The sequence below is a fragment of the Silene latifolia genome, chromosome X, assembly GCF_048544455.1.
Source record: "Silene latifolia isolate original U9 population chromosome X, ASM4854445v1, whole genome shotgun sequence".
Taxonomy (NCBI): Eukaryota; Viridiplantae; Streptophyta; class Magnoliopsida; order Caryophyllales; family Caryophyllaceae; genus Silene; species Silene latifolia.
In genome coordinates, this window is record NC_133537.1 from 3,074,565 (window position 1) to 3,094,951 (window position 20,387).

At 36.1% G+C, this 20,387-nt stretch overlaps 1 protein-coding gene across 1 annotated transcript; it reads right to left on the minus strand.

Moving 5' to 3' along the window:
• Window positions 1–354: 354 nt before the first annotated feature.
• Window positions 355–14,689, minus strand: LOC141622262 (uncharacterized). The gene is made up of 14 exons (XM_074438306.1): window positions 14,420–14,689; window positions 14,238–14,307; window positions 13,553–13,663; window positions 9,952–10,049; window positions 9,781–9,864; window positions 8,505–8,641; window positions 8,039–8,111; window positions 7,905–7,950; window positions 7,685–7,794; window positions 6,890–6,997; window positions 6,751–6,801; window positions 3,868–3,929; window positions 3,156–3,468; window positions 355–1,554 (listed from the first exon to the last, which is right to left on the minus strand). Exons 1-14 carry the CDS (start codon window positions 14,486–14,488, stop codon window positions 718–720), a joined length of 2,169 nt encoding a protein of 722 aa, XP_074294407.1. The 5' UTR covers window positions 14,489–14,689; the 3' UTR covers window positions 355–717.
• Window positions 14,690–20,387: the final 5,698 nt, after the last annotated feature.

Genomic DNA, 20,387 nt, shown 5'->3' on the forward strand with positions numbered 1-20,387 from the left:
CGTGTTCAGACATTCGTCGTACGCCATCAACACGTTATAGATAGCCGATACAATTACCTTGTTTTAGTTTATGTTATTAATAGTACTTTGGGGTTTTATGTTGTAGTTATAGGTATGGCCTAGTGAGCCATACCACTAGAATGTACTGTAAAACACTTTCTCTACGGCTGTCAAAAAAAAAATGTTTGTCATTGATCCCCTTTGTCATTGTAGCAATTTGTCAAATTTATGTCGAGTACACAGATAATAAATATTTAAATAAATGTAACTCCATACTCCATAGTATATTCGAAAAAAATTAGACCCGCACATACAGTATATAGTTCTATAAATAAACACGAGTATGAAAAAAATGATACAGAATAAATTATCACCTACTATAAATAGTATAGTAAGGTTACTAAAGTACAAGCCTACAAGGCACACCTAACTCAAAATCACTAACACGAGTGAACTATTTTTTGCCTAATACAAAAAAGTTGCCCAATTCTTGTCTCATCCTACTGACATTTTACGTGAGATGTGAGTACTACAGAAAACAAGAAGGGCCGGGGTGAAGAATGAACCAAAGCATGAGGCTATAGTAGGAAATGGCATTCACTGAACAAAAACGTAGACCGAGTTTCCAACTTCACATGGGAACGGTTTAAGAATTGTTAATACCTCTTTCTTTAGCAATGGATACTTCATACTCTTGACTCTGTAGAGGAGATTGTATCATTTAAAGAGCCCCGACAATTTGTGTGCTCTCTTTGCTCCGACAGACTTATTCCGGGTCAAATCACTCATCGTTGCCTGCTTTTCTTTTCTATTATCTGTCTTGGTTGTATATTTATCTTCTTTGAAGTTGTTGGAGAGACTCGAGCCATTCATCACATCCTTAGAAATCTGCTCTTTTCGTTGTATTTTATGTTGGCGAAATTTTTCTAGGACAGATGGTATCTTTTCGGGGGCCTGAGCCATGCACCGTTTCTCAAATCCAGATACCTTTCCTATAACATCGAGTATCTCCCTAGAAGCCTGAGTTTCATGGTGTTCTTCAGCCTCCACCTTACCATTATTGAGGTTAATCCAGGTTCCCTCCTGCAATGAAACATCTTTCACCGCCACTTTCTTTAGCTGCTGTCTTTTTTGTTCTATGCCCTGGCAATTTAGAATCGCTTCCAACTTCCCCTGGGCGCACTTCTGCTCCACCTTATTTGTTTGATTATTCAGCTTTTGTTTCTTAGCTTTGGGTTCGTGTTTTTGATCGTCAGCTACACTACTACTCCGTTTTGTCTCGTCCTTGAACTTTGGCGTTTCAACTTTTGGGGTACGAACACAAATGTCATGCTTATCTGTGGCAAGCTTCGTTTGGCCGTAGATCACTCCAGACATCATCGTATCCATAACGATTTTACCAAAAGCAAACCTGGTCTCTGGTATGTCCCCTTTACCAAGTAAATCGTAGTCAATGTTGAAATAGCACCGTTCCTCCCTCAAAGACTCAACATCCTTCACACACACTTTAAAAATTGCAGATACATCTCTGGCTGTGTTATTTGATATCAAGACCTATTAAGAATGACAAAATATTAAGAATGAAACAAAAATGAAGGTTTACTAACAACAATAGCATTGCCCCAATGCCGCAAGGGCTATGCAGATTGTAGGGTAAGGGAGGAGTTGGATGCACACAGCTTTATCCCTGGATTGACCCCTGGATTAACAAGACAGAGATTGTTTTTGTGACTCAAAAAATGAAAATTAAGCCAAGAATTGCATTGAATAACTGCTACTTCACAATAAAAAGAAGCGTGGCTAATTTAGTAAGCCATTTTGTTTCTCCATCGTAATTACCAAATCTTTGGCTCCACTGAATATGGAATAGAAACAAAATGCATGACTAAGAACTATAAGAAGATAAAACAGAACACAAGGTAACTGGAAAGCATCAGCCATCAAGTCGTCAGGAACACATACAGCATCAAACACAAAAGCTGTTCAACCATGACCTTGTTCCTATGTTACTCCGACACTTCACTTGTCGCATGTCCGACACGACATGACACTTAGACACTTCGCTTCAGACCAAAAAAACTGAAAAGCTCGCACAAAATATCCGTATCCGACACTCCAGCACGCGTCAGGCACGACACCGTGACGCAGCCTTGTTCAATATTACGAGGATACAGTTCTTACAGTAATAAATCCTGACATTGGGAATCTTTGGGATAGTTAATTTTCATAAAGAAACATTAACTAAGACATTCAGATAATGTTGGTTCTAAAACTGAGCAAGGAAAATAAAATATCATTACAACTTACAAGTTAGAAATATTTGGCATTTTGAATGAAGAAAGAGGGATTACTTTTAAAATCATTAAAAATAACCCCGGTCGCTAAATAGATAAATCTCTTCCTTTACTTGCATCATAGAGGCATCCCCAATCTCTTCCAGAAGACATGTTAGATTTGTAGGAGTCGGGGTACGAATTTCACACACTAGTCCGCCCTTAGGTTTAAAAGGCGTGAGGCGGGGAGGACTCAAGGTGACAAAGCACAATGCACGAGGCGAAGCCTCATGCCTTGTAGACGCGGGGTGCACAGATTTTGCAAATAAATTTATATTTCTAAATCAAATTTTGCGCAATATTTCCCCTTTTGGAATTTTCAAAGAGGATTAACATGCAAAGGAGTAAACATTAGGGATAATATTCTAAAGCGAAGGCTCCTTGTTGGCTACGCTTTATCTATAAGGCGCACCGAGGCGTTTCGGCTAGTGCCTCAATGAGACCTGGGCAGACGCACATTTTTTTAACTAAGACTCCACCTATGAATGTCAATATAAAATTCATTGCCCAGATAGAGGAGGTTAGTTGACCGATGAGCTATATAAGAAATTGTTCACCTATATGAGTAACTTGTCAAATTGTCTTATACCCCTAGCATAAGAGCGCTCAACAAGTCCATCATATAACTTAAAAGTTTTCTCATATTTCTCTTAACGTTTTGAGATGAAAAAAGGGAACTCTAGCTGAACTTTAGTTCATACAAACTGAATATTTACTTGTGTAGAAATGCCATGAGGATGGGAGGCTATATGTGTGCTCATTTGTCTATCAGAGACTCAGAGTATGTGTCTAAGAGGAATGAGACGGCAAAAAAAAACTTACCAAATGAGAGGACGGAGAAGATGGGTAGCGGCTCATGGCTATACAAAGACTTTCAGAATACGTCAACATATCTATAGAATTTAGGACCATTGATGCAAATGCAGCAACTCTCCGTGAGAGTTCTTCATCTGTTCCATCGCCCGAGGACTTGAGAACCTCCGGAGTAAAATGAACATGCCTGGCAGAAAGATTTTTGGCAGCTGCTAAACCTGCTTCCCAGTTGCCATGGTACAGAAGAGAAGCGAGCATCCAAACTACAATAGCATCTTGAGGATTATTGACCAATGCCAGGTGGAAAGCCAGCAAGCTGACCCTGAGATACAAAAAAACGCAAGCAGATTAATTTCTTTCCTCTATAGTGTCGATTATGTTGTCTTCAGCAAACACAAATAATTTTTTTTTCCTGGGTTGATGACGGACTGCCTACTCTCTCCCCATTCCCACATGTAGCTAAAAACTCGTCTTTGCACGTAGCAGAACCAGGGAATGCCTGGAAGGGCTGGAACCTCAAAAGAAAATCTTCACATAACAACATATACTTACACCCCTTAAAAAAAGACTGTCTTGTGTACGACAGTGACAGCTCTAATCCAACAATTCTAATATGTAGAATATTGCTAGCCTCTTCAGCATATCACCACGGATGTTAAGCCATCAACCAGAAGATACAAAGCGAGGAAAAATATTAAATGGTTGTACGATATAAACTCACCACAGGACAGAATTACAAGGTTGATCACATGAAGTATTGATATCCAAATTTGAGAAAAGTTTCTGCATGGAGGAAATATGGATATTAGGGGGAAAAGGACGAGCTAAGAAAAATCATCATCATATCAGCAGTTGGAGTTGTGTTGAATTCCAGCATATGCAGACTTCACCACACGTACACACTCATGCACGCGCGTGAACACTTTCATGGAAGAAACAAAAGTAACCTTTCTCAATAAATAGCAGGTAAAAGCTACACTTATGATGTTTTTTAAATAAGCAGCGCTGATGCTGATTCAGAGATAAACAATGCAAAAACGGATCATCCTGCAGATGAATATCTTACCTACAAGGCAACAAGTTGTTTTTTAAGTAACAACACGTATGACAAAGGACAAAACAAACCCAGTTGCCCAACATTGTTGCCAATGATCCTGCAGTACTTTATTTGTTTTATAGGTTTCTCTAAATGGCTGCTCAAAAATACTTGGGACCATGTTAATAATACTGGGGACAAAGAGGGACTCTGGGTGTCAACTGAAATCCCAAAGAAAATAACATAGCCTATTTCTCATGAAGAGTTATGAGAGTGTGCCACTTGCTCAGAGACATATTGGGTGTAGAGCCAGTATGAGAATGTGTCACCTGCTCTCAGGATATGTTTAGGGTGTGTTTGGATTGAGAGATTTGGGAGGGAAATGAAGGGGGGAGAGTAGGGGATTTAAAATCCCTTGTTTGGATAGCAAATGGAGGTGGAGGGAAATGGAGGGGGAGAGATTTGGAGGGATCCAATTTCCCTCCTCCAAGCCTAATCAAAATCTCTCCACAATAGGCAAGATTTGGAGGGAAATTGTATCCGAACAACCACACTTCATTCCCTCTCCCCTTCCCTTCTCTCCTTCCCCCTCCCCTCCCTTTCCCTCCACTTTTGCTATCCAAACACACCCTAAGTGTAGAAGAGCCAGTATGATTATTTGTAGTTTACATCTGTTCATGCAGTTTATACCTCTTTCTTCTCATTTGTTTCTTTTTTTTCTCTAGACAGTTTTAGGTTTTGATCGGAGTACGGAAGCGAATAAAAATAATGAACCCAGTTGGAGCTAAGGGTCGAACTCGTGGCTCGTAGAATCGAGGGACGAGTTGAATTTCACAGGGGATATTTGACCAAATTCCGCCGAAACTTTAAATCAATGGGAGTTTAGATTAAAGACGCCGATCTTATCGAGGGACGAGTTGAATTTCACAAGGGATATTTGACCAAATTCCGCCGAAAGTTTAAATCAATGGGAGTTTAGAATAAAGACGCCGATCTTTATTATAAACGAGGTTTGAAAATCCCATTCAAACCTTGGATTGTGATCAAACTTGATCGTTTTCTTGAATTTTTATTGCAACTTGAATTAATGAAATAGCTAATACAATCGTCCTATTTATAGCTCCTAGAGCATATCTAACTAGAAGTAGGAAAACTAGTAAATCCTCACTCTTTAGTCTATTAACTATTAAACTTCTACTGGCACACAATCGCCTTACTTTAATTCTATTAGATCAAGTTTAATCAATAGCTTAATCCTAGTTGATATATACAACTGACATGGTTGTATGATAAAGACTCCAACACCTCGTTATACTCGTTATCCAGAGTCGTATCAGTTTTTCTCTACTATCACAGATTTCATCTGTTCATTTTCACCCACACCAATGGATATCTCCTACAAATTCACCCTCCATCCTCCTTTCCCTTTAATTTTACTGATCTTTACTTATGTTATGCTACATAATTAGAGTAGAAATTTGGTTCAATTGCTAGGTTTTCCAGCTTATTTTGGGAGTCCTATTCTAGTCGAGAAAGAGTTGGGGATTATTCTAGTTGGCTCAAAGATTTACACCTATTTTAGCAACTTGTTGGTAAGTTTCTACTCACCTAACCTCTTTTAAGGTTTTTTCTACAGTCGACTTAAAGACAAGTTTGGCAAGATAACAACAATTGAACAAGATCAACTCTAAAATAGGGGTGGTTAATCAATTGGTATGCAAATCATCTCTTTCCTCTCAAAGCTCTTTTTCCCTCTCAACAATTTTCTCTCTAACTTTTCACTCTACAAAGTCACCCTCCAATATTCTTTTTCATTGACCTTGATAATCCGTAATTAATGTTTGCGATGCTTTCGTATTCTATATTTAGGTGGAATGGTTTGGAACTTTTGGTTCAACTGCTAGGGTCTTGCTAAGTATTTTAGGGGTCTGATTCTAACGGGCATGAATTTTAGATTATTCTTGTTGGCTCAAAGACTAACACCTATTTGGGCAATTCATCTGTAAGTTTCAACTGACCAAACCTCTAAATTTGTCTACAGTTTAGCAAGATATCAACGTTCAAGACCAAATCTAACATAGTCATGGTGAAAGATTATTTCAGCCTATGAGAATTGTTAAGGCTGGAGGTGAGAATTAATATCAATGAGTATGCAGATTTTACGAGGATAAATTCTTTTCGAGTCTTTGCTATAAAAAATTAGTAGTGTTGAACATGAATAGCATTGTTTATAAAAATTTAGATTTCCAAATACTCACATTTCCTCTGCTTCATGAAGTTCTATACATTAGTCATAAATTGTAAGGGGAATTTTGAAAGATGTATACAAAATTACAAATCAATGGAATGAAGGAAGTAATATTAATGTTACTTACTCCTAGCTAGTCATCCGAAGGTAAAGATGCCCTTCCAAGAAGATTCCAACATCTTCCATGATGTCAACTTTGTCAAGCATTATTTATGTCTTGAAGTTGATGGGGAGGGGAGGAATACAAACAAAGAAAATAAAAGTGAAGGATTTTTATAAAGGCTATCTTTATATCCACCATGCTCTATTTCAGAACTTACCATCAGCATTGTATGACCTTCTGTACCGGAGCGCTCCGCAAGGTATGCAGCCTGGAACATAATTTGAATACCACACTGTTATCTAGCAACTTATTAAGCATTGAAAACATACAGCTCAACAGCAACAAAAGCTACTCACATGCAACGGGAGCAAAAGCTCTAGAATGTTGAATCTTTTGAGAAGGAGGAGGGAACGCTCAGCAGCCCCATATGATAACATATAATTCAACTCCATCATCAGCCTTTGCTATAAGGTTAAAGTGTACTGAGTCAGCTTAACAATTTGATTCTGTAACTAATTAAAAAGTCCCATGCTGAGTGCAAGCTTGCAGGTTGTGACTACTGATGTAATAGAATTGCTTAATCTAAAAGACCTCACCAAAGGCAGTCACTATAATCGAACACTACAACAACAACAACAACATCAGAGCCTTAATCCCAAAATGATTTGGGGTCGGCTGACATGAATCATCCTTTCGAACCGTCCATGGGTGAACGCACGCCTCACTATAATCGAACACTAAGTTACATAAATTTATATAAGTGACAATACAAAAAAAATGGTACTAATGAAAGAAATATAATGACTGTGGTATATCAACCTTGAACAATGTACTACATAACTACGCCACTGTCCCAGATATAAACAGAGGTAATAATATAAGACCCAAAGCATTGCTTTTGACTCATTTATCTATTATGCATTTTTTTAAAGGTAATTCTCACCAGAAAAGCACACAGATATATAGGGATAAAAAGACTGAACTTGAACTTTGCGAATAAGATGCTAATGTGTTACGGAGTATATGATAGCATAAGGGTATGGTAGTTGAAAATACTGCCCTCTTTTTGTAAATGGTTAGCACGGTTACATTTCTTTAATAGTCATGTACTAACTATAAGTCTATAACAATCAATACTCCGATAACAATACCTTATCCAGGGTCGTAATGGAAGGATACAGACTATGTATCGCTTTCTCAGTATCATGTGTGAATGAGAATCCAAGGCGGGCAGCTATTCTTATACCCCGCAATATTCTCGCTGCAAAAACAAATTTCAGATCATTTGAAAAAAGACTTACAGCTAAACCATAAAGTTTATTTTTCATCAACATTAGGGCTCAAGTGAAACTGTACATAATGTGTACTTACCACAATCCTCTTCAAATGACAAATGAGCAGGGACCACAGTTCGTAACTGAGACAATTAAAACAATAAACGTCTAGACAACCAAACGCCAAACTTCAAAAAGAAACGCTTAATTAGAAACATAATAGTAAAGCACCTTCATGGCTTTCAAATCTCTCATCCCATTGGAATAATCGTATATTCTTTGAGCAAAAGGATCATAGAACAGACTGCACAGGATCAAGATTATAAGGAACAAGATGACGTCAGTCACCTAATCTATAAACTCAAGTACGTCAACAAAGATGACACAAGTACAGAAATGAAGACAATAATTTAGCTGGGTAAAAAAAAGGAAAATTACACTTGCATGACATAAGGTTTTGTCTTAATCCACTTGCGTGTTCTATGGTTTCACTATTTTTTTTTTTTGGTGATATAAGATTTGAGCTATTTTAAACCTTGGTGACGTGCATTTTAAGTTTTTTACTCACTTTGGAAATTAATTCAAACTTCAGATTTAGAAATTACTAAAACCCCAGGGTGACAGTGATTTTAGTCCAAAACTAGGGCACCAAAATAGAAATATTCTATACAAAAAAGCAGTAAAAATATGGACATGCCTGTTGATGGTAAAATCTCGATCCAAGGAATTCTTCCAACGCAAAAGATCTTTAGCATCGCAGCCTTGCTTTATGTCACTAAAATGATAGTCTTTTTTCTCAGTCGCATCCCTGCCCACTGTTTCAAAGCTAGATACCTAAAGGCATAACCCATATGTACAATATTCAGACTTGGAAATATACAGCCCAGGATAGGATCTGATGTCTCAATCAGAAAATTAAGAATCAGAGACACATGCAGGAGAGGCACAGGGCCTTGGAAAGATAATTATATACTTAATCACTTTGACTATTCATTTTTTGGGACCACACTCGTATCTGACACGATGCCTAAGTGATTGGTATAGAATCTGTCAGCAAACCTTCCCAGTATCAAAAATATATGACATTGATTTCTACATGAATTACAATATGCTCTCAAACTTTATATAAGCAGTGGTATAAAGCTACGAACTACAAAGGAAATAACCAGTGCAGATGTAAAAAGAAACCAAAGTAAGACACTGCAAGTGATATAGCGGACGAACTACAGTTTTACATCAACTGCAACTCTGCAAGTAATAACAACTGATGAAGATACTCTCAAATAGTTATCCCTGGTTTTCACTTTTCACGACATACAAACAACCGGACACCCTAGCACCTAGGTAGCACCAAAACGGACACGGACACGACACGGACACATGATACGGCACCCCGTGAAATTTAGGACACGGAACACGCTATTTAAATTTAATAAAATATATATTTTATGGTTATAAATAACGTATGATTTTATTTTTGTAGTATTTGATATTAAATTTAAACAAGTGAAGGTAAAATTGGACCTTGACTATAACTAATTCTCATTTCCCACCCAAACCCATCTTCTAATCAATCTCTTTTGACATTTATTCCTCATCTAAATTATAACATGTTTAGGCGTGTCCGACAAGTGTCGGGTGTTCGACACGGCGTCGGACACAGGACGGCTAGTTAGGACGAGTGTCTGTGCTACCTAGCCTAGCACCATGTGTCGACTACTCTCCTGCAAGAGTAAGGACCTAGGGGGATTGTATTAGTTCCCCCTTTTGCTCTAGTGGCTTTCATGGTCTCAGATGGTAGCATCTGACAATGTAATCCTTCTCCCTATGCAGACAGATAATCTTTGCCAGAACAGGTTGGCATGGCAGACTACTATCCCAATGCACGAGGATCATAAACCCATACAACAAAACAAAATCCATAACAAAGACAAACAAACAAGACTCCAGAAGGACAGAAATGGATATCAAACCTCGATAGCAGAGCCTCTAATATGAACTAAACAGATTGGAAACTTTCGCCCAACAATAGTTGCACGATAAAACTTTTGCTTAATCTGAAAAACAAACAATCGAGCATTATTAACAATCAACTTTTTATGCAGGGATCATTACTAAAGAATCAAGACATAACATCACATAACCTCCTTAAGATTTGCGGATGTGATCACATCAAAATCTTTTGGAACTTTGTTCCGCAGCAAATCTCTAACACATCCACCAACCAAGTAAGCATCATAACCTGCACAGTACAACCTATATCTCATTGCTAACAACATCAAAGTCTTAGCCTAAAATGAATTGGGGTGGGCCAACATGAATTACACTTTGACACCCGTCACTCCTAAAAGAAGACACTATGCTTAAAACATATATGTTGATGAGATTCTTTGCTTTCGATGAAATCAAACGCACATTTCGATGTAATCAAACGCACATGACACGCCTCGTTAGCCATTAGCCATACAACCTGCATCTCGTTTGTGTTATCCCCTTCGGATTTTGATGTTCCAACATTGACAAATGACAATTAATCTCTATAAATGCATATAAAGGTATAATGTCAAATTTGTCACGCTTGATTTATCAAAACAACTATTTTGTTCTATCTATTAGAAAAATTAAAGTCATAAGATGACAAGTTAATTTCAAATAGAATAGAGGAGTAAGTCCTGTCTTGTGATTCGACCAATTCAATTAGACTTGTCAAAAATTGACCCACCCCCGAGCTGTTTGACAAGTCGAAACTCAACAGTTAAGACACACTAAAAAATTCTTCTCTACAAAAAGCAACCTAAATAACGGATGGAAAGGTAATTGTCAAATTTCCAAAGACTAGTGATAAAGGTAAATGGGTATCTACATAACAATCTCAAAATCTGCAGCCTAATAATGTCCCAACCAGCCACTAAACCAAAAAAAAAAACTAAAAATGAATTTAACGAATTAGACTCTTAGACTGTGTTTATATCTATGATTCTATGAAAGGTTAACAGTACGACATACGGAGAACTGAGCAGAAAACCATAAATCTCACCATTTAACACTTCAGCTATAGACTCCCATCATCGTTCTAGTTTCTTCCTACTCTTTCATTCAATCCTCCTATATATTAAGACAATAAAAATTCTCAAATGTTTTCCCTCCAAAAGGAATCTCCCTAAATAAGGAAACAAGTCTTTCTTTTATTACTTTGGTTTTCTTTTATTTTATATAATCTTTTAATCATTATATAATCTTTTCTAAACTCCGAATCCTCCTATATACTAAAAGAGAATAAAAATTCTCAAATGTTTTTCCCCCAAAAGGAATCTCCCTAAATAAGGAAACAAGTCTTTCTTTCATTACTTTTTTTCTTCTTTTTTTTATATAATCTTTTAAACATTATATAATCTTTTCTAAACTCTGAATTGTAATCATTTAATAAAATAGAACAAAACTGATATAAATCTAAATATTATAAATTCCTAAATCTTTTATTAGTGTTATTATTATATATTAGAGAATGACTTCACACATAAATACATAATTACCCTGTATAAAAAAAAACTATAAAATATTATTAGTTTCATAAAAAAATTCAATAAATTATTTGATAAAATGTATAAATTGAAATCATTAATTTTGTGCTAAAAAATATAATACACATTTCATGATTTCAGCCAATTCTCTTGATTAATTTTCAAGTTCATTTTTTTTCTCATCTTTCTTAACTAAAAGAATAAGTCTTACTCTTAGGGCTTGCCTGCAATCCATGGAATAGTTCGGGAGTAAATTTTAACTGGGTGATAATTACTAGGGAAGTTAATTACTTGAGTAATTAGTTCATTGATGATAGGTTTGGCATATAAGGGTAATGATTACTGAGTAGATGTTTTACTCCCTTAATCATTACCCAGGGGGAGGGTGGGTAAGTATTACCCTTTCATGAGGGTATAGTTTCAGGAGTTAAATAATTACTCTCATGCCAAACAAGGAAAATGCACCTTACATATCACTTCCCTATTTATTCTTTTCCTTTTACCCTCAATCCACGCAAGCCCTAAGTTTTCCCACTCAACTCCGAGTTGGGCTCTAATAATTGTCAATTTGTCATTATTCTAAGGGGTCGTTTGGTTTAACAAGTTGGAATGGAATGGAATGGAATGGAGTTTGATAGTATAGTAGTATGGGGTTCTAAATCCATACTTGCCTAATCTTGTTTGGTTCACCATAAATTATAGAAGGGAGGAATGGAGTTTGAATCCAAGGTAGGAGGGTGGGTATGGGATTCCAAGGGGTTGGGGTGGAGTTAGAATCCATTAGGTATCTAACTCCATTCCAAATCACCTCAACCAAACATTAGAATGGAATGAATCCATTCCAAAAGCTTCAACCAAACACCCCCTAAAAGTTGTGTCTTACATCTAATTTATATAATCTAAATATCATGTGAAACATGATTGCGGTACAACAAATCGCTACTCCGTAATTAATAACATTTCGTATAGGACGCTTTGTAATAATATATTTGATCTAAATTTTATAAATATGAAAATTCATATATTTTCCACTAAATGTTTTACTTAATTTTAATTGGCATTGTCTATGAAGATATTCACAGTTTTAGCTTCTAATACTTCATATAAACTTACGAATAAATATATGTTCTTCCACTTCAACTTAATATCTCCCATAGTGTGTAAATATTTAAATTCGTTTTAAATTTATCATCTTTATTTGCTAAGCTCTCTAACATCTTTATCTAACAAGACCGTGCATTTATGCACGGGATTTACACTAGTTTTCTAGTAAGTTTTTAATTATATCATTACCAAATGTTCCTCGTACTACGCAAACAATTACAAAGATAGCATTGCCAAACCAGATTTAAACTCTCCTAACTCAATCTATTGACCCACTCCCTCTAGCAACCTTCCACCCTCTCTTCCAAATCACTTAATCACCACAACAGCTTCTCCAACCATGAAGCCAACTTCCTTCTCTAACAAGATCGCCGGTCATCTTCTCCAACTAGATCAATGGCCATCTTCTCCGACCAAGTATCCTTTATTGACAACCTCTTTCAGCTCTACATCCTCTTCCATTTTTTTCCTTGAGTTCTATTATTATGTCCTCTTTTCCAAATTATCCCTAACCTAATAACCAGATCTGTCTTTTAATATGTTATGTTAAATAGTCAATGTAATCATTTGTTTACTAATCAATAAGCATCTGAATATACTTTAAGTGTTTAATAACTCGAATTATGATACTTTGGTTAATCTAGGAACTATTCATCGAGTGACATGGTATATTAGATTATTTGAAAAGGAGAAGGATAACAGGTAGAATCTCAAAAAAAAAAAAAAAAAAAAAAAAAAGGACAAAAAGTGGAACATAAATATCCCTGGAATTTTCAATGATACACACAAATATATTTCTGAGTCTGCCATTAAATCCATGTGACACATCAGCCACGAAAAGCATTAATTCAAATTCACTAAACTGCATGACAACCTCGTTAAATTCGACAAAATGGGCATGACAGCAAGTAGTAGTGAGGAAGAAGTCTATAAGAATTTTCATTTCAAACAATTGATAATGGAGTAAAAATTATCCTTACCATAACTGCGTCATATATAGAGGGAAACTCGACGAGTCATATCTAAAACCAACCAGTAACGTAGCATGTAATTCCAAGCAAATCTCAAGTACTGTATAGTTCTTAAAATTTAATCAACAAAGGCCAAGAGCAAGAGTAACCTTCACTCTGAAGAATCTTGAGAACTATCCTTGGCGAGTATGGAATCATCGATAATGTGATTCCCACGGACCTCGAATGCACCTTTTGCCACTTTGGGATGTCAACGTGACCTGTAACGCAATTATCAGTCAACAATTATCAATCATTCATTTCACACTTACTTTCCAAAGTACCAATAATGTGCATCATTCAAAATCTGTGTAGCACTCGCAATAACAAAAGTAACTTGTAACGGAACCTTTAATACCAGTGACACTTTAATTTACAAATAGACAAGCCAGGAGCAGACGTGGAACCAGGGGGCTAACAAGGGCGATTACCATTACCCCCAATCATTGAAAATTTGAAACCGGTTCGCAAACCCTAACTACAAAATCCTAATTAAGGCACTGAGTTGAGTAGAAGTAGTCAAATAGACAACCAGCAGCAGTCACGGAACATTAAAAAATTCAAAACTAGTTCGCGCTCCCTAACTACAAATCATTCATTTCAAAGTACCAATAATGTGCATCATTCAAAATCTATGTAACACTCGCAATAATAAAAGTAACTCGTAACGGAACCTTTAATAGCAGTAACGCTTTAATTTAGAAATAGACAACCAGGGAAACTAGTTCGCGCCTCCTAACTACAAATCCTAGTTCCGTCACCGAGTCCAGAATCGAAAAACGATAAAAAAATTACCTGCGGCTGCAGCCATTGGTTTGCAACGTAGGTCGGACGGCGGTAAGGAAGACGAATGAGTAAATCTCTTCTGAAAGAAAGAAACAAAGAGTAAATCAGGGTTACAGACTTACAGTTATGCCAACAAATAAAAGCACACCAAGTGTTCGATGAAATGCCACAACGAAAGAAAGGGGAAATACCTGTAGTTGAAGTTGAAGAAGAGACTTGAGAGGACACAAGGAGCTCTTCAGTTTGCGAGATGCCGCCATTAGAAGTACGAGAGTTTCGTTATTGTGGCCATTTACGAGGCGCGCTGTGCTGACTGCTGATGGTTGTCACACTTTCGTCAACCGCTATACTTCAAACACAAATGGGTTAATGCCTTGATGGGATCCTTAAAGGGTACAAAATTATCACTGTTTCTAATTTCTAATCTTTACTCTATGTCCCACGTAATTTAAACAAAGTATGAAATCATTTGAGAATGTGGAGTAATAAAAGCACTAATCTTAAATCCGTGAAATAAATGGATATTGTTTTTTTTTGTTACAAATGGATATTGTTAGGTTACACAAGAGTGAACTCGCAACTGACTGCTATCTCAGGTAAGTCATTTAAAGGTAATAGGCTCGAAGTCTATAAGACATGAACTCAGGCCAAGACTCCACAAAATTTTGCTCTTGGAGAGGCTTGAATTTGGGTCTCCTGGGAATTCCACTCAAATTTTAACCACAAAACTCTACCCTTGCCGGCATTGTAAAAAGCATTACGTAATTAAATTACAAAAATTAGATACTACAAATTGTCATTTTTTCCACCGTACATGGTTTTCCACCTCATCTTTCTATTCAATACTTCCTCCTAGTAGTGGCAATTATTAACACGAACCGAAAATACAATACGGACCTGACACAAAGTTAGCATGTTAGGGTTAAGACGTTGTGACCCATTTTAGCAGTTGGGTTGACACGAACATGACACGAACCTTAAATAGATTGGGTTAGGATTGAACTTTTTGACACGAATAACACATTTATTTAAACAGTGTCATAATATATTTGGGGTGAGTCAATAATTCAACTAGATAATTTTAAAATAAGCATTTTCATTCATTATTTTTGGGATAATAGGGCTAAAAAGCTTAGAAGGCGTTTGGTTGGGAATCTACAGAAAAGAGAAAAGAAATAAAATCTCCCAACTCTTTGTAAGTGATTGTTTCACTAATTTGTTTCACTCTTTCCCCTCTTCATTCCTCCCCATACCCCTTATATCCTTCTATATCCATTCCCCCCACCCCGAAGGTATAGGATTCCATTTCCCTACCTCATTTAGGAATCTACCATAAACATCAATGTCATGCACCACCACGATCTTTGCAACCATGTCCACCACCATTGTCGACACCACCCTCATTGCCCTCGCTGGAAGTGCACTGTCAGACACCCTACCTCGTCGGCCATCGTACAACCTCACTGAGCTTTATCTCCCCCCTTCAAAAATTCTACCCAACCCACATAACCACCACCCAAAAACCCACGAAATCAGCCCCCAAACCTGAAAAACGGTGGGGGAGAGGTTTTCGAGTTTTGGGGATGACTTCGTGGGTTTTTGGGTGGTGGTTATGTGAGTTGGGAAGAATTTCTGAAGGCGGAAAGAGGGGAAGGGGGACTCGTCGGCAACGGGCCTAACTCGCCGGTCGCACGACTCTACCATGCGTGCATCTTATATGCATTTATTCCATCTTTTTGCACGCATTTCTATGCATTATTGAGTAGCGTTATCTATTATTCTTCCTTATTTTGGCTACTTTGGGTCGTGTTGTGTTTTATGCAGGTTATAGGCCCGAGTATGTGCAAACAATCTAAAACTCGTCACTAAAGCTTGCAATCTCAACCTTGGTACGAAATGAGCTTGGAAATCATCCTTTTTGGAGTCCTTAGTGAAATAAGGAAGCTTATCGAGCAAAAGAAGAACTTAGCTTCACATTACTAGTGCTTAATTTGAAGAGTCATAAATAGAGTTTTACAAATGATAATCAAGTGATTCAAATTGGAGGTGAAAGCTTATCCTGTTATCTCTCCAACTCCACCGAGGACGCTCTATTTGCCCAAGTAACGAAGAAATGACGGCGGTTTGAAGTTCATTGTGCATTGTAGGAAATGCGCGATGACAAAAAGTCGATCGACAGGTCTTTTTGGTCGATCGACTAAGTTCATCTTGATAGCTTTGATTAGTCGACTTGGTTGATCGACTAAAGCGAGTCATCAGACGTTCTTTAATTGCAAACATCACACGCATTTGGATTTTTGTGGCAAAAAAATCCAAAATTTGAACTTAATTGTTATAATGCGATCAAAAATTAATATACGCACTTATGTATTTGCGTTTGTCATCAACAATCTTTCATAAAATATTACGGGTAATTTATAAGAAAATTTGTAACATGTTGATGGAGAAAAACCTTGTCAAATTAGCACAAAAACAAATAATAATATGACCCTCCGTTTCGGTCAATAATTTACAATTGATTTATATACGATTATTAAGGTAAGGAGAAGGGAATAAGTTAATATTTGTTAAAAAAAAATAAAAGCAACCATAAATGACGAGGAATTGTGATGGTCTCCGCCCACATGAGTTGATTTATTTACTAGAAAAGAAAAGGGTAAACTATTGAGTTATGACGAAGGGAGAATATTATTTAGATTCGTTTGGAGGAAATAAATAGTTTATTATGAAATCGTATTTACGCCGACTACAAAAATTAGTGAAATAAAAAAAAAGAATATATGCTTAATCAACTTGGTTAAAAAGTTGGAAAAATAAAAGAGGGTCATAATATCCATAGACACTTTATAATATTCGAATAAGGTTAACAACTAAACAAGTAAATGAAAAATCCACCAGTGAGGATCCTCTGACTCACTTTTGTGTCTCATTCCATAATCCACTCCATACACATATTGACACATTACTTGTTGCAAATAAAAAATACACAATAAATATGATAATGTGTTGATGTGTCAAAATGTGTATAGAATGGGACACGGAATGAGACACAAAAGTGGGATAGAGGATCCTCACTGAAAACCCATATATGGTCTATAAAAGCAATTGATAGGTACATGGTTGTTTCAAACAAGTCCAAAGCTAATTCAACAAGAAAATCTAGATTCATACAGGTATAACCCAAAAAACTCTTGAGAGATGGTCTCTCACTAAGTTATCGAGAAATCACTTTCCTCATATATTTTTTTCTGTGTTTTTCATAAGTCGCTTATTATTGATTGTGGTAAAAAAATGTCTCTTTAATTTAGTAGTAGATGTTTTTATAATCAACGTACCCCTTTTATCGTAGATTGTGACCATTATCATTAGTACGCCTTTTTATATTATATGTACCCTTTTAATTACTTTTGGTATCACTTAAAACGTCAAATTGTAACTAGTCTTCCGATAAATTTACTGAAAGACCATATCTCAGGCGATCGACCTACCTATTGTGTTTAGTCATCAGTGCATACCCTTTCATATAATACAGAGTATAGTAGAACTTACTATAGAGAAATATAACCGTTATATTTCACAAATTCTTGTTTTAGACGAGTACATCCGTCTTAAGCTTAAAACGATTCAAGTAGAATAAAACAATGACTTATTTTAATATTAAGACGGATATCGTTTAAGAGAGAGCAACTGGTTATATCTTGGATTATTCTTGGGTATAAAAAAGTAAATATTTTTGACTTACTAACAATTGACTTTCATGTGTTTATTACTGTATTACAGTATAAAGATAGCAAGCATGACCTCAATGCAACTGAAGAAGGATTCAAATGGGGAACACCTGCATGGAGTTCAAAAGGCCACAATTGTAACAGTGAATAACAAAGGATCTCGCTATATAAAGCTAGACAGGTACCACAATAGGTCTGGAAGCCCGATTGATAATCAAACGCCGGAAATTGTTCCGGCTCAAGGTGTTATTAAGTTTACCTTTCTTAAGGGCTCAAACGGGTCGTCTGGAGCGTTTCAGTATAGCGGATACACCAAATCAGGAGTACAATGTGGATTGATAGTTGCTTGGGATGCACCTTCTCGTTATAACTCCCCTGACTTTCCAAACAGGGTACGATATCTCAATTTTTTTAACTTTAGTTAGTTCAAGTGGTAAGAGTTCCGTTACTCCAACCGTGAGGTTAAGGCCTTAAGGTCCGATGAGCTTTTTATTACCGACCAATTTGTAACTACCGACAGATTGTTTTCTTATATTTTGACTCCCTTGACTTTTTGTACTGACTGAATTAGGGTTGTCAATGATATGAGTCGGCTCGTTGAGCCCTCGGAATCGGCTCGTGCTAGGTCAAAACGAGCCCGAGCCGAGCTTGGCTAAATACGAGCCGAGTCCGAGCTTGGCTAAATACTTTTTGTACTGACTGAATTATATTTTTTTTTTGTATAATCTTTATGTTGTAGTATTATGTTTATTTCAAATTATATGTTATTTAGACATTTATATAAATATATTATGATATAATATTTTTTATTATTTTATAATTTTGTTGTTTTTCATAAATATTTATATTTAATTAGATTTAAAAGGTGAGAAACTGAAAATATATAATGACAAAACGAGCTCGATCCGAACTCGAGCTTTTCCCGAGCCGAACTCGAGCCTCAATTTTTTAGGCTCGACGAGCTTTGAGCCGAGCCCGAGCTAGATCTAAAAAATTCGAGCCCACCCGATCTCGAGCTAAGCTCGGCTATTACTGAATGCATTGGTTGGTAATTTACCGCCTACTTAGTTTCGGTCAGTAAATTAAATTAGCGACTAGATTTACGGTCGGTAAATCTAAAAAATTAGTCGGTAATGAAATTTACCGACAGAATTGTTATATTACCGACTGCTTGTATCATACGGTAATGCGTGCTGTTCTTGCAGTGCATTAATCCTTAATTTTATGAGAATATTGAGAACGAGTACGTATTTTTGAATTTGCAGGTATTTACTTACGGTAGCTCAAAGGAATTTGCTGACGAGAACACATTGAAAGTCATCCTTGAGAATTTGGCAAAAGCTTCATCTACTGCTCCTCATGCGAATATCGTTCATCAGGAGCCGGACACGGCTAATCTCGTCGTAGATGTTAATATGGACAACTGGTTCTGACCCGGTGAAGCATAGTCATAATCGGGGTTCCGTCACTGCTGCCAATAAATGTATCTAAACTTTAAACTCTCATGATTGCCTTAGATATATATGTGCCTCATGAAGAGCTACTACTATATAGTACTTCCTTTGTCCCAATCATTTATTTTCGAATAAATAATTGAGACGAAACAAGTATTAATTGTACTCACTAAATAATAATGTTGGCCCATGTATTCCGATACACTCCTATATACATATAAGAAAAATAATAATAATAATAATAATAATATTATTATTATTATTATTATTATTATTATTATTATTATTATTATTATTATTATTGATCGATTTGTTTTATCCCACTAAAATAAACAAATTGTTGGTTAGAACGAGTATTATTCGTTTTACACTTACAATATGTCAAATATGATAGATCGAACATAAGTATAAAAAGCATTGGCATATGATCTATCATGATGTCATGGTATTTTGGAGTTGAGTTGAGAGAGTATTAAAAGTGAACTGAATATATGTAATTTTATTTAGCAAATATTGTGAATAAATTACATATATTCCAACAGTAACGTGAATGAATATATTAAAGTAATAATACACCTTAATGAAAGAAATTGCTAGGAGGAGCAAGAAAGTTTTAGGGGGTGTGCCCATAGAAGAGCACTCAGGAGTCGTTTGATTGCATGTAAGAATTTGTATTGCCTATAAAGTTATCAATTAATCAATCCATACTATATATTAATTCCAGAAACCAAGTAACTTTACTGTAATTAAATAAATCTATACAAATTAATTATACTATATAATTTTAAATCGATAACACCGTGTGATGGACTTGATAAAGGGACTTCAATGTAAATATTCTATAGTTTTGGTTAAAAGTATAATATAAAGATGCCTTGATGAAGAACATTTATGGAAATTACATTAAATTAAAGTAATTAAATTTAGAAAACACAAGAATATAGTGATTTTCCTTAAAATTAACATGCCCCACTTAT